At 40.5% G+C, this 11,535-nt stretch overlaps 1 protein-coding gene across 10 annotated transcripts in view; it reads left to right on the forward strand.

The window, feature by feature from the left end:
* The first annotated feature begins 2,238 nt into the window (after window positions 1-2,238).
* Window positions 2,239-11,535, forward strand: part of Camta1 (calmodulin binding transcription activator 1) — a 766,244-nt gene continuing 756,947 nt past the window's right edge. For all 10 annotated transcript variants that reach the window (XM_023699407.1, XM_023699408.1, XM_023699410.1 and 7 more), the window contains exons 1-4: window positions 2,239-2,367; window positions 4,401-4,470; window positions 5,446-5,515; window positions 10,486-10,604. In XM_023699407.1, the coding sequence (XP_023555175.1) occupies window positions 4,435-4,470; window positions 5,446-5,515; window positions 10,486-10,604 (225 nt within the window). In that variant the 5' untranslated portion in view covers window positions 2,239-2,367; window positions 4,401-4,434. The remainder of the gene's footprint in view (window positions 2,368-4,400; window positions 4,471-5,445; window positions 5,516-10,485; window positions 10,605-11,535) is intronic.

Consider the following 11,535-nt stretch of genomic DNA (forward strand, 5'->3'; position numbering starts at 1 on the left):
GGATGAGACTGTTGAGTATCCTCCCACCAACCCTTTTTTGTGATGTAGAGGTTTCCTGATTTCTTGAATAAAGGGATGTGGTTCCTTTTATTTTATTGAGAAATATCAATGAGACCGTTCCAAAACTGGTTAATAGGACAGTTTCAATAATTAATACATTGTGCATTGTTATCTTCATAGTGGTTATCCATAGTACACGATGCAGACACAATATCCTGTCTGAACACTATTAGTACAAATCTGTCTTCTCACTGAATTAAGTGAAAGTAGCTGTATATCTATCTATCCTAACTATTCTGCATACACAGATTCACAATAGTCCTTCCTTTGTATCGCCGTTTTTTGTTTAGTCCTGTCAGAAATGGGTATTCCATTGGCATCTAGATACTAGAGGTGTGTGAATTCAGCTTGTGGTTCCTTCTAAAATACCCCTCAGCCTTGCCTGGACCCAGGCTCCACAGCCCCTGGTTTGCTCCCATCTCTGGTAGTGTCATGGTCATGGAGGCACCGTACCTCGGGTGCTTGTCCAGGGCACCAGATGATAGGAGGCAGCTGGGTTCGCAGCATCGGTGGGGGTGGGGCAGAGCAGTGCTCAGGAGCGACTGAGTGCTGCTGTTCCTTTCCATGACAGTTTGGGAGTGCCACTCATTTATAAATCCAACAAATAATTTGAGCTTCTGTTTGTGGCAGACATTGAATTAAGTGCTGGAGACACTGGGATGAAGAAGCCAGAGATCCCTTCAAGGGTGCCTTTTTAAAATGCAATTGAATCTTGAAAAATATTTATGAGAGGAGAAATACTAGATTGGTTTTAGATGCTGAGTGGCCTTAGGGATTAAAGGTGGGGTTGTAGGTTGGTAGGAGATGTTTCTGAAATTACCAACTCTTCTGTAATTAAAAGACAATTTACAGATGGCATTATGTGGAAACTCTGTTAGCTGATCTCAGAACCCGCCTCCTCTTCCTGGGCCTCTCCTCGCCTCCCTTCCAGTCAGATAAGGCTTTGTGACCAAATTTTTGGTGATGGGATGACTGCTGAGAAGTATCTGCCTTTCAGGCCTGGCCCTTCTCCTCATTGGCTCAATGGGGAGAACACAGTGACCTTGGCAGCCCCTGCCATAGATGGAAGGGGCATGGGTACCAGTGCCACTACCACTGCCTGGAGGGGAGCTCTTTTGACCAGGGATACCTGGTTGGGACTTTACCTGTGCTACTTCTAGCCACTGCACAGTTTTCTGTGAGTTAGCCTGTCCACTCCAGACACCGTGCTTAAAAAAACACTCTGCTCTGATTATACATCTGTAATACTTTACATGGGAGCATAGATTTCAGGAACCAATCTAAGATGCAGTAAATGACAGAAAAGTTTAGAGTCTCACTTCCAGTTGGTACGGTGGTTTACTGCACTCAGTGTGGCCTCTCCGTGATTTAATAAGCTGCGTAGATCCTCAGTTAGGTGTTTTTTTTTTTTTTTTTCCTTTGGTGGAACCACGGATCGAACTCAGGCCCTTGCACTTGCCAGGCAAGCGCTTATTCTACTGAGCCATTTCCAGGCCCCCTCAGTTAGCTTTAATGGCATCTGTACAGACTTAAACATCCTTAGTTCTTATTTCAAAGGACTATACATAGTTTTCATTATGCTACTTTTCTGTTCCAAAGCCTGGAATCACTTGTTATATGGCATTTTGTTTCATCAATCCATCACCCAAAACTATACATATGTAATGAAAGTACCTGTGTGTAACAAACCTGATCCAGGTTCTCTGAAGAGAGACAAGATGAGTAACATGTAGTCCTTGCCTTCAGAGAGCTTGTGCTTGGTACACTGCATTTCCACCCTAGTACCACCTGCCCCTCACTTTTGCCTTTAACAAGCCATGCATTATTATTTCATTACCTTTTTCCCATTATTGTCTCCTCAACTAGATAGCGCACTTCCTGAACGCAGGGACTGTATTTTATAGAGCCCTGCAGCTCATCTCTGGGGTACTTGTAGCAGACACTGGGCACTGTACTTAATTGAGTAGTTATCCCTACAGTTTCTCTTAATTATCTTGCTTGGGTATTCTGGCATAGTTTTGTATTATAGTCTATATTAACAGACAAAAGTACTCTTCTGGTCTATGAGGAATTCACAGAATTGTGCATTTGAGAAATGTCAAGATTTGAAGGATCGTTTGTAGAACATTTATCTAAATCCTGATCTTTTAGGTTGATCATCTGGTTCATGACATACAAGGTGCAGCCATGAACAGGGCCGTGGCGTCACCTGGAGCTCCGTGGAGGCGACTTTCAGGTCCCACACAGACTTGTGACTCAGAACCTGCATTTAAACGGAAGTCCTCAGATAACCCACGTGCACATAAGGTTGTTAATTTCAATTTGAGTTGCCCAGAGTTATGCCAGTGTGCATTTTGCATATTTGGGTTGCTTGGGGATTATTAAAATAATAGGGACTCCTTGTTAGACATTGTCTCCTGAATTGGTCAGGACGACAGCCTGGGTGTCAGAATTTTAAAGAAAATCTCCTTAGATGACCATTTTGAGGTGAACTGTTGAACTGATTGCCGTGAGTTCAAGGCTAGCCTGGTGTAGATAGTGAATCTAAAGCTTGCCTGTAATACATAGTGAGACCATGTCTTAAGACTAAAACCTCCCAAAAGGAAAAAAAAAATCCCAACTGATTTTTTACAGTGCATTGTTTTCTTTCTAGCATTTAGCCCTATGAGCACAGATATATGAAAAAGTGTCCACCTTGCGGTCTGCCTTGTTCCTTTAGAATGAATCCTCTCCTGCCCTGTCACTGCTGGGTCCCAGCTGCCTCCATCAGCAGTTTCCCTACACACGTCATTTCTTCCTTTCATGTGTGGAGGTCCTTCACGTGTGTTTTGTGGGGAGGAAATCCAGACTGTTCTGAGGCGCCATAGGGCTGCAGGAGCAGTGGCCTGGTGGGACTGAAGACAGAGCAGTTGTGGGAGGACCCTTGTCTGACTCAACTCTTGTGCCTTTCCACTCTGCCATGCTGTCCTGAGGGGTGCTTTGCCCAACCTCTCAGCAGCATGGGGGACCTGGGCGGGACCACTTCAGCTCCACATGCAGTGACTCCCAGAGGCAGGCTGTGAAGATCTGCTGCTCCGTGCCTGGGATGGAGGCTTGGATCAGGGCAGCCAGGGCTTGCCCCCCCCCCCCCCACCACTCCGCCCTACCCCCCCCCCACCCCGTTCTTGTGCTCTGCCTTCTGTGCTTGGACAGCCTGGGGCTTTAGAGGCTAGGGTGGGGACTCCCACTTTTGATTTGTGTGAGTCGCTTTTGGAATTAAATTAATTGTTAACACTTCATTATGCTCTGGAGAAAACATTACTTTTTTGTCCATGATATTTCTGTTATGTATGTTAGTTTAATGCTTAATTTTTCCTATTATGTATTTGGAACATTTTACCACTGATTCACTTATTATCAGACTTTAATGTTGGATATGAAAATCCTTTTGTTGTGAAGCTGTTAGTGTGTCCTGCCAAATATTAATGATATTTATCTTTTGATGTGAGACCATTGTTAAGATTTTTTTTTGCTCCGAATGCCTTCAGGGCAGGTTTGGCTGGCTTGAGTTGTGGGGATCTAACCACAGCAACCTGAGCCTGACTGCTTTGTTGAAGCAGTCACTTAAAGAACTGAGCTAAGGGGCAGGCCCCCCATTGTTAAGATTGATCATTCTTTTTCTTTTCTTTTCTTTTCTTTTCTTTTCTTTTCTTTTTTCTTTTCCTTCCTTCCTTCCTTCCTTCCTTCCTTCCTTCCTTCCTTCCTTCCTTCTTTGTGTTTGGTACAAGGTCTCACTATGCAGCTCAGACTTGTAGTGATCCTCCTGTTTTTAGCCTCCCCAGCACTAGCATTACAGATGTGCACTACCACTCCTGGTCTTGGTGGCTGGCTCAGGATGCCCAGGGGTGGGGCAACACAGCATGTAGTACCAGGGACTGAACCTGGTCCCTGTGCTTGCCTAAGTAGGCACTTAGTTCGCTGAGCTATCTCACCAGTCTTCAAGATTTCTTTTTTTTTTTTTAATTTTTTTTAAAGATTTCTTGAAGGCCACTTAAAGCCGTTTTTGGTAGTAGGCCAGAAAATGTTAAGCCTTGAACATATATTATTATTTTTTAAAAAATTACTTGTTTGATTGTTTGTTGGTTTGGTACAGGGTCTTGATAACACAGCTTGGACTTGTAGTGATCCTCCTGTCTCAGCGTCCCCAGTGCTGGGATTACAGGCTTGCGCCATCGTGCCTGGCATGTGGTACCAGGAATTGAAATTGAGCCCTTGTTGCTAGCCAGCAGGTGCTTAGATGGCCGAGCTATCTTCCCAGCCCTAAGACATTCTTTTTAACATTATAAAACTTCACATTTCAGTTGAGAAACTACATGAAGATGAGATGTGGCCTTCATGTGGTCAGCAGGCTGTTCCTGGAGATGGACAGAGGTCAGAGGAAGTTGGTGTTCTGCTGTGTAACATGCCGTAATTGCTTGCTGACAGTTGAGTAGAAACCCATATGCTGAGAAGAGTCCATATTGTCTAGGAGAGTCCTTGGGGCTGGATGCCACTGCAGGTAGTACTGCAGATGGTATTGTAGGTAGCTCCTACTGTCACATAGAGAAGGACAGTAAAAGCCCTAGAGTGATAATTTTCTAGAAATAGGAAAGGAGCTGATGGCAGCCTGAGGGCAGAAACATTGTCTTCTAACTTCTTCATCTGCCAAACTGCTAGCTGGCTTCAGTAGGGTGTTGTGTTTGAGTGCTATGCTGGGTTTGTTGTGGGAAGTGGCTAATGGTATTTGACATTTACTGACTGTTAAATGAACATTTTGGTTTTTAGCATTTATGTTTAAACACGTATCCCATTAAAAAATTACACAAGTAATATGTGTGCATGTGTGCAGTTCTTTTCTACATACATCTTGTTCTGAAATAACCCTAAGCCTGTAGTGCAAAGCACTTTTCCACATTGGACCATTTGTAAATAAGTTGCCAATATTTTCTTAACTCTCATACTTTATTATATGTTTCCTACAAACAAGAACGTTTTCTGCCTGAACTGCAGTACAGTAATCCAAATCAGGAAATTGACATTGAGACATTTCTGCCAGTTAATGCTCAACTCCTATTGACCCCACAGTGACCCTTGTGAATAAATGTCTGATCAGAACCTTGGGACGTGTTTGGTTGCCTCTTCAGTCTCTTCTAATACAGAACAGTGCTGTCCTTTCTCACTTTCATGACCTTGAGCCTCTTCAGGATTGCAGGCCACTCATTTTGTGGAATGTTCTTCATTTTGGATTTGTTTGGTATTTCCTTATGATCAGATTCAGGTTTTGTATCTTTGGCAGGAATATCACAGAAGAGCCAGAATATATCTTTTTCAAAGATTAGTTTTACATTTTATTTTCTGTTTCCTTAGAGCGTTTCCCAAAGTGTATTCTGCGGAACTAGCACCTACTGTGTTCTCAACACCGTGCCACCTATAGAAGGTAGGACTTGAAACAGCTTTTGACTTACAGAAGGGGCGGGCTTGGCAGTGCGAGTGACTGCTCATCATAGTGCAGCGCAGACAGCCTGTGACAGGACCTGGAAGGCCTGGATTCTGCCTGTAACTTGAACTGTGTGATCTTAGATGAGTTACTTAATCCTTCTGGAGCGGAGCAGGAATACTGTCCTCCTGGAGTGTTCTGTGAGGATTCCAAAAGGCAGGGGATTCAAGTCACACAGAAAAATCCGAGTACTCTGCAGGTGTTCGATAGAGTAGAACAGTTCTGGAAGCCTAGAGTCCAGAACCAGGTGATACAGAGCAGGGACAGTGTGGCATTGTGGCAGAAGCTGCAGGTGGTGTCCGAATCCCACCACGCCACTTGTGGCTAGGTTTCCTGCGCAGGTTAGTCTCAGTCTTATACTCCTCCTCTGTAGAGTATGGGTAATTAAGCTTTTATGCTTTAAATTGTGAGGGTGAAATGAGGTAGTGCAATGTAAAGCCCTTTCTGGGTGCCTGCTAGAGTCAAGTCCACAAATATTTATCTCTAGCCAGTAATAGAAAGTTGGTTCACTTGGTCACATGTAGCTCACAGTTGTAATTGAATGAAATAAAAAAGAAAATGCGTCCAGACACAAATGGGAATGATAGGTTGCAGGGCTTCTGGGCCCCTACTCTATCTGCCCCTAATGACTTGTTTTTAGATTGAAAATGTAGATGCAGCTGGGTGTGGTGGTGCACACCTATAATCCCAGCACTTGGGAGGCTGAGGCAGGAGGATTGTAGTGGTTCGAGGCCAGCCTGGGCTACATAGTGAGTTCAAGAGCAACCTGACTATGATCGAGACCCTATCTCCAAAATTAGGAAATAAATGAAAGAAGAAAAGTAAATGCAGATAAATAGGGATTTATCGAACCTGAGGTATGAGTTGATGTAAACCTGGACAAAGTAACATGATGGACAAATCTGAGTCACACAGAAATAGGAAAAAGAGATGTGATGATCATACAACTAAGAGGAGACAGGTTGTTAAATAATAAAGCTACTTATATTTTTCTACTTTAAAAATATTAGTATTTTAAAACCTTGAAACAGCTTTTTGTATAATTACATCGGGCTTTAATTCATTTTGGAGACTTTCTTTGGAAAAGAACAGTGCAAGACCTGAGCAATGCTTGGCACATTGTTGGTGCTTGCTTAGGGCTTATTTTGGAGGAAAGTGGTTTGCAGGTCCTCGGCTCGTCATGCGGTGCCTGCTGCTGAGAGCACCGTGCTGGCTTGACTACAGCAGTGCATGCTTGTGTTTCCTGCATCAGCTCCCATCCTGCTAATTAAATCTAAGCACATAACAATTAGAGCTAGACAGGAAATTGTAGAGCTTCCTTTTAATTTTCCCACTCCAAGTTGTTGATCAAATATACTCCCAATAAGATCTGGCAATTGGCTACATAGTTGTACCAACTTATTTTGAACAGTTGGGTCCAGAGGTTGAGAGATGACTCATAATCAACTTGATTGGATAATAGTGTTTGTTGTTAAAACCCCAAATCATTTGATTTTTTATTAATTATGAGTCAAAATAAAAAGGTGTTATTTCTGGGTTGGAGTTAATGTAGTTATATTTTACCTTGCAGAAATGTAATCACAATGCCCCAAGGAACGGCTCAGATATATTTATTTCTTTGGATTTAAAAATGGTTTGGTAGTGTGAATCTTCAATTTTAGAAAAGAGAACCAAAACCAAGAGTTCTACTTTATCTTGTTAACTAGGCAAATAAGTATTTTTTTTTTTTTTTTTTTTTTTTAACGTTAGAAAGATTTAGCTAAGTTATACTGTGCCTTTAAAATTATTGTTTGGAAAATACTTGAAGGTTGGTTAGAAAGGATGGCTTATTCTCTAGAATTATAGCTGTCAGCCAGGCAAATCATCTGTCAATTTCAAGAGTTTCAGTAGTTACGTTTTTATTGTGGAGGAAGTTGGAAAATTGTTTTGTAAAGTCATATATCATGCACATTTTGCTAGGTAATGATAAAAAAATGTTACATTGTCACTTGGCTGGCACTCCCATTCTGCAGTGTCAAAGAGTTAACTATTTGGATTGAACACTGAGATACAGCCGAAACATATATACTCCTAAATTTTGTTGTTGAAGACTGCTATTAGGATTTAAAAACTTGTACATGCATTTAATTATTTAAACATTTATAGTTATCCTAAAATATTAAGGAGCAGCTCTTAATTAAAAACACACTTTCATGCAGTATTGCCATGTGAACAGTTCTTTTCCAGTGTGAAAGCATTTCCTCGTTACTAGACTTTACCTGGAAACACCAGAATTTCAAAGTACAAGTTTTAACATTTTGTCTTGAGTTTCTAATAATTCTTTGACAGTATTGAGATGAGCATCTTCATAATATACCATAGGAAGATCTACTTGTTATGTTTCTTAAAATCATCCAATTTCTATTCAGTATGAACCTAAACCTCTTGAAATGGCACAGTTTAACACCTGATGAAGGGGAACCCGTTGGCCTGTCATACTTCCGTTCCTTTTAACCCCTGGCTGCACGTCCCTATAAAGCGCTATATTTAGAAACTTGATTGAGACGGTGCTTACACAGCCCTTCTGCTCTGCTTTGCTTCTTAAAAGCCTTTGGGCCGAATCGCTGCTGCTTGATTTGGTATCAGTGGAGACCAAAGCTTTTCCTCTAACAGTTGGGCTAGCCCCCCCCCCCCCAGGTGCTTTTATTTACCGCAGGGTAGATAGGTTCCTTAAAGAGACCGAAAGGGTAGAAAATTAGTAAGAGGTTGTGAACAGAAACAGATGGAAGCTAGAGTTGAATATTCTGTTTATTAGTGTTCAGAATTCTGCTTTAAACAAATGACTTTGTCTCAGAGATGTGACCATTTTTATTCAGTGCAGGGGAAGTCCATCGATTTGAGCATATAGCATAGTGCTGTTTTCATAAAAGATACTGTGTAAATATTAAACATTTGAATTGAGTATAGATTTTAGAATTTTACCTCTACCTTAAAAATTACATATACCATGGGGATTAAAAAAAATGAGAATAAGATCACTTCGGGGCAGAGAGAAGGGAGGTAAAGGCTCCCGTGTTTTGGTCTTCTGTGCTGTAAAGTTCTATGGCCCACGGCCCCTCCCTTGGGAGGATGAAGTGCAGGGAGCACGCAGAGCACGGAGAGGTATGAAGATTTTATAGTGTGTAATCAACGCACAACTTCCTATGAACTTTCTTGCAGTCGAACAGTTTCCTTTTGTTAAAGAACTTAACTTTATTTTGCTACTGAATTAAAACTAGATTCTTTCAGTCAGTTTTTAAGTTTTTGTCTTGCAGTAGAAATACATGATGGTATTATAATTCAATTGGTTTTGTAGTTCATGGACCAAAAAAGATTTAGTATGCTAAAACTCTTTAAGTTCATTTCTATAAAATGTTCTGTATGATGTAGTAAATTTTTTTAGAGTATTTCTATGCTCAGTATTTACATTTTAAGATCTTTTCCATGAGAAGAAATATGTTAATTAGATGAGAAACTTTGGAGAGGATTTTCTGAAAATATTTTTACTCTTTTTTTTTAAACATATTCAAAAAACAGACTGTGCTAAATAAAAGTGCAGTAAATAATTAGAAAATATGTTGTTGTATATATCACTTTTAACATAAATGACTTCAAGGGGCTGGGGAGATAGCTCAGTTGAATAAGTGCTTGCCTGGCAAGTGCAAGGGCATGAGTTCAATTCCCAGCTCCGCAAAAAAAAAAAAAAAAAAAAAAAAAAACAAAAAAAAAAAAACCCAAAACATAAATGCCTTCATACCTGTGTCAGGTTGCTGAATTGTAAGGCATATTATTGAATGAGTAAATTTTGTAGGAATTTATTCTGGGAAGTTAATTAAGTGATATATAATTCTCTAATTGATGAATTTGGAAGGCTGAAAATATTAAGTAACTTACCCAAGGTCACACAATTAGCAAGTCACAGAACTGGGCCAGAATCTTAGACTTGTAGCTCTGAGTTCCGTGTCTTTATTATACCTTATTAGTATAAAAAGGTTGATAAGACTGTCTTATGGAGTAAATTCATTCTTTAATGTCTTAATGTGCTGGTCTTTTGTATCTAGTTATGCATTGTACCTTTTGGGTATATGTCGGGGATTTCATGTAGCATTAAAAAAATTTGAAGCTGATAGATTTGAATCTTTAACTAAATCTACTACAACTGGCAAGGATTTTTGAGCCAAGCAAAGAGTCTGTGTGATAGGAGTGGAATAATAAAAGATACGTAAATAAATGACTGAAGGAATGTTAAAGAAGTGAAGTAGAGACATCTGGTTAGCCTGGTATCAGTTAGTCAGGCATACTGTGGAGTTTAAAGGAACTCACATTTTGATGAAGTACATGAATTCTCTATATATGTACATGCAAACCTGATTACAGAGTGATCTATTTTTAGATTCAAGGTAGAGAGGCTAACTTGTATTACCTGGTAGCTAACTGCAGGTTCAATTCCTTATAATTGAAGGATATATTTTGTAGGGAGTGAAGGAGTATTAGTTTATGAATAAGAAAGATAGTCATGTTTTACTACAATTCATTCTACTTAGAAATTTAAAACTTTTTTAACTGTCTAATAAGAGGTTTCTGGGAGGTGTGAGGTGAAACCGCTTTGCATTTGATGTGCATATGGACACGTGGGCTTGGGCAGCTGCTGGGAGAGTCCCTGCCCGCTTGCCCGTGGTGGAGCAGAGCTGGTCCTGCCCTGGAAGCTGGCGGCCAGGCTCCTGCCCCCTCTGCCCTAGGCCTGTAGACTAGTGTCACTGCCCGAGGCAGGGAGACCCTGTGAGCTCACGGCCTCACAGCCTAGGTTGAGCTGCTGTTGGTGGCCTTGCCAGTGTACTTGAAAGGAGGCTTTTCTCTTATTTTCTCTGAATTTATTGTTTTCTTCTTTGTAGATGATCATGGGAACAGCAATAGTAGTCATGTAAAAATCTTTTTACCGAAAAAGCTGCTTGAATGTCTGCCGAAATGTTCAAGTTTACCAAAAGAGAGGCACCGATGGAACACTAATGAGGTAGATAAATTTCTATTTTTAAGGATTTAATTATTTTAAAGCTAACTGTAGGTTGTTTTGTATAGTACTACTTTCTGTTAGCTTTAAATTCAAAGAACCAAACTAGGAAATTGTCAAGGAGAGGGATATTTAATCTAGATTTGACAGAAACCAACACGTGTTTTGGTCTGTCTGGGATGTGCCGGGCTTGTGTTGAAAATGTAACTGTGCACGCTGCTGACTTAACTAAGGGAGCATGAGCTTCTGCGTTTGTATTTTCTTGCCTTTGGTGTCTTGCATTTGGTGGTTAACTTGCCCGCATTTCAGGTAACTTAGTTCTGTGTTGTAATGAATTAATAAATGTGCAGCACCAGTGTCACAGATAATGCAGAGCTTTGACAGTGTGAAGTTCTGTAGAATTGGGAAGGACAGGAAAACAGCTTTAGTTCTGGTGTAGAAAGCTTGCTTGGAGAATTAACTGCTTTACCTTAATGACGGGAATTTTTATTAGGAACGAAGGCTGCATAGGAGTGCGTATATTTGGCATTTAGATAACATATTGACAGTGTAGAATGAACAGCTTATTTTCTTGAGTGAAGTCTCATGGTAAGTTTTTATCTTCGGTTTTTAGTAATAGTACATTGTTTTGTCATTTTTTAAAGTTTAAAATCTGAGTATTTGAATTTAGGATAATCCCTTTTAGTGTGGTGATAAGAACTGGGCATGTATCCATTTCAGTTCAGGGTGGTATTCATTTATTGGGTGAGGAGACGAGTACATGTTCATCAGTCTGTAATTATATTGCTTGAAATCAGGTGGCGAGGGTTGCTGGTTTTGCCGTTTTTCTAGGTCCTCTTGTGTTGCTGTTTCAACATTTACTTTTGAGTTAGGTGAAATATGGCACCCAGCCTCTGGTTGGCATTCAGGTTTTTTTTTTTTTTTTTTTTTTTTA

The sequence above is a fragment of the Octodon degus genome, unplaced genomic scaffold (assembly GCF_000260255.1).
Source record: "Octodon degus isolate 3935 unplaced genomic scaffold, OctDeg1.0 scaffold00113, whole genome shotgun sequence".
Lineage (NCBI taxonomy): Eukaryota > Metazoa > Chordata > Mammalia > Rodentia > Octodontidae > Octodon > Octodon degus.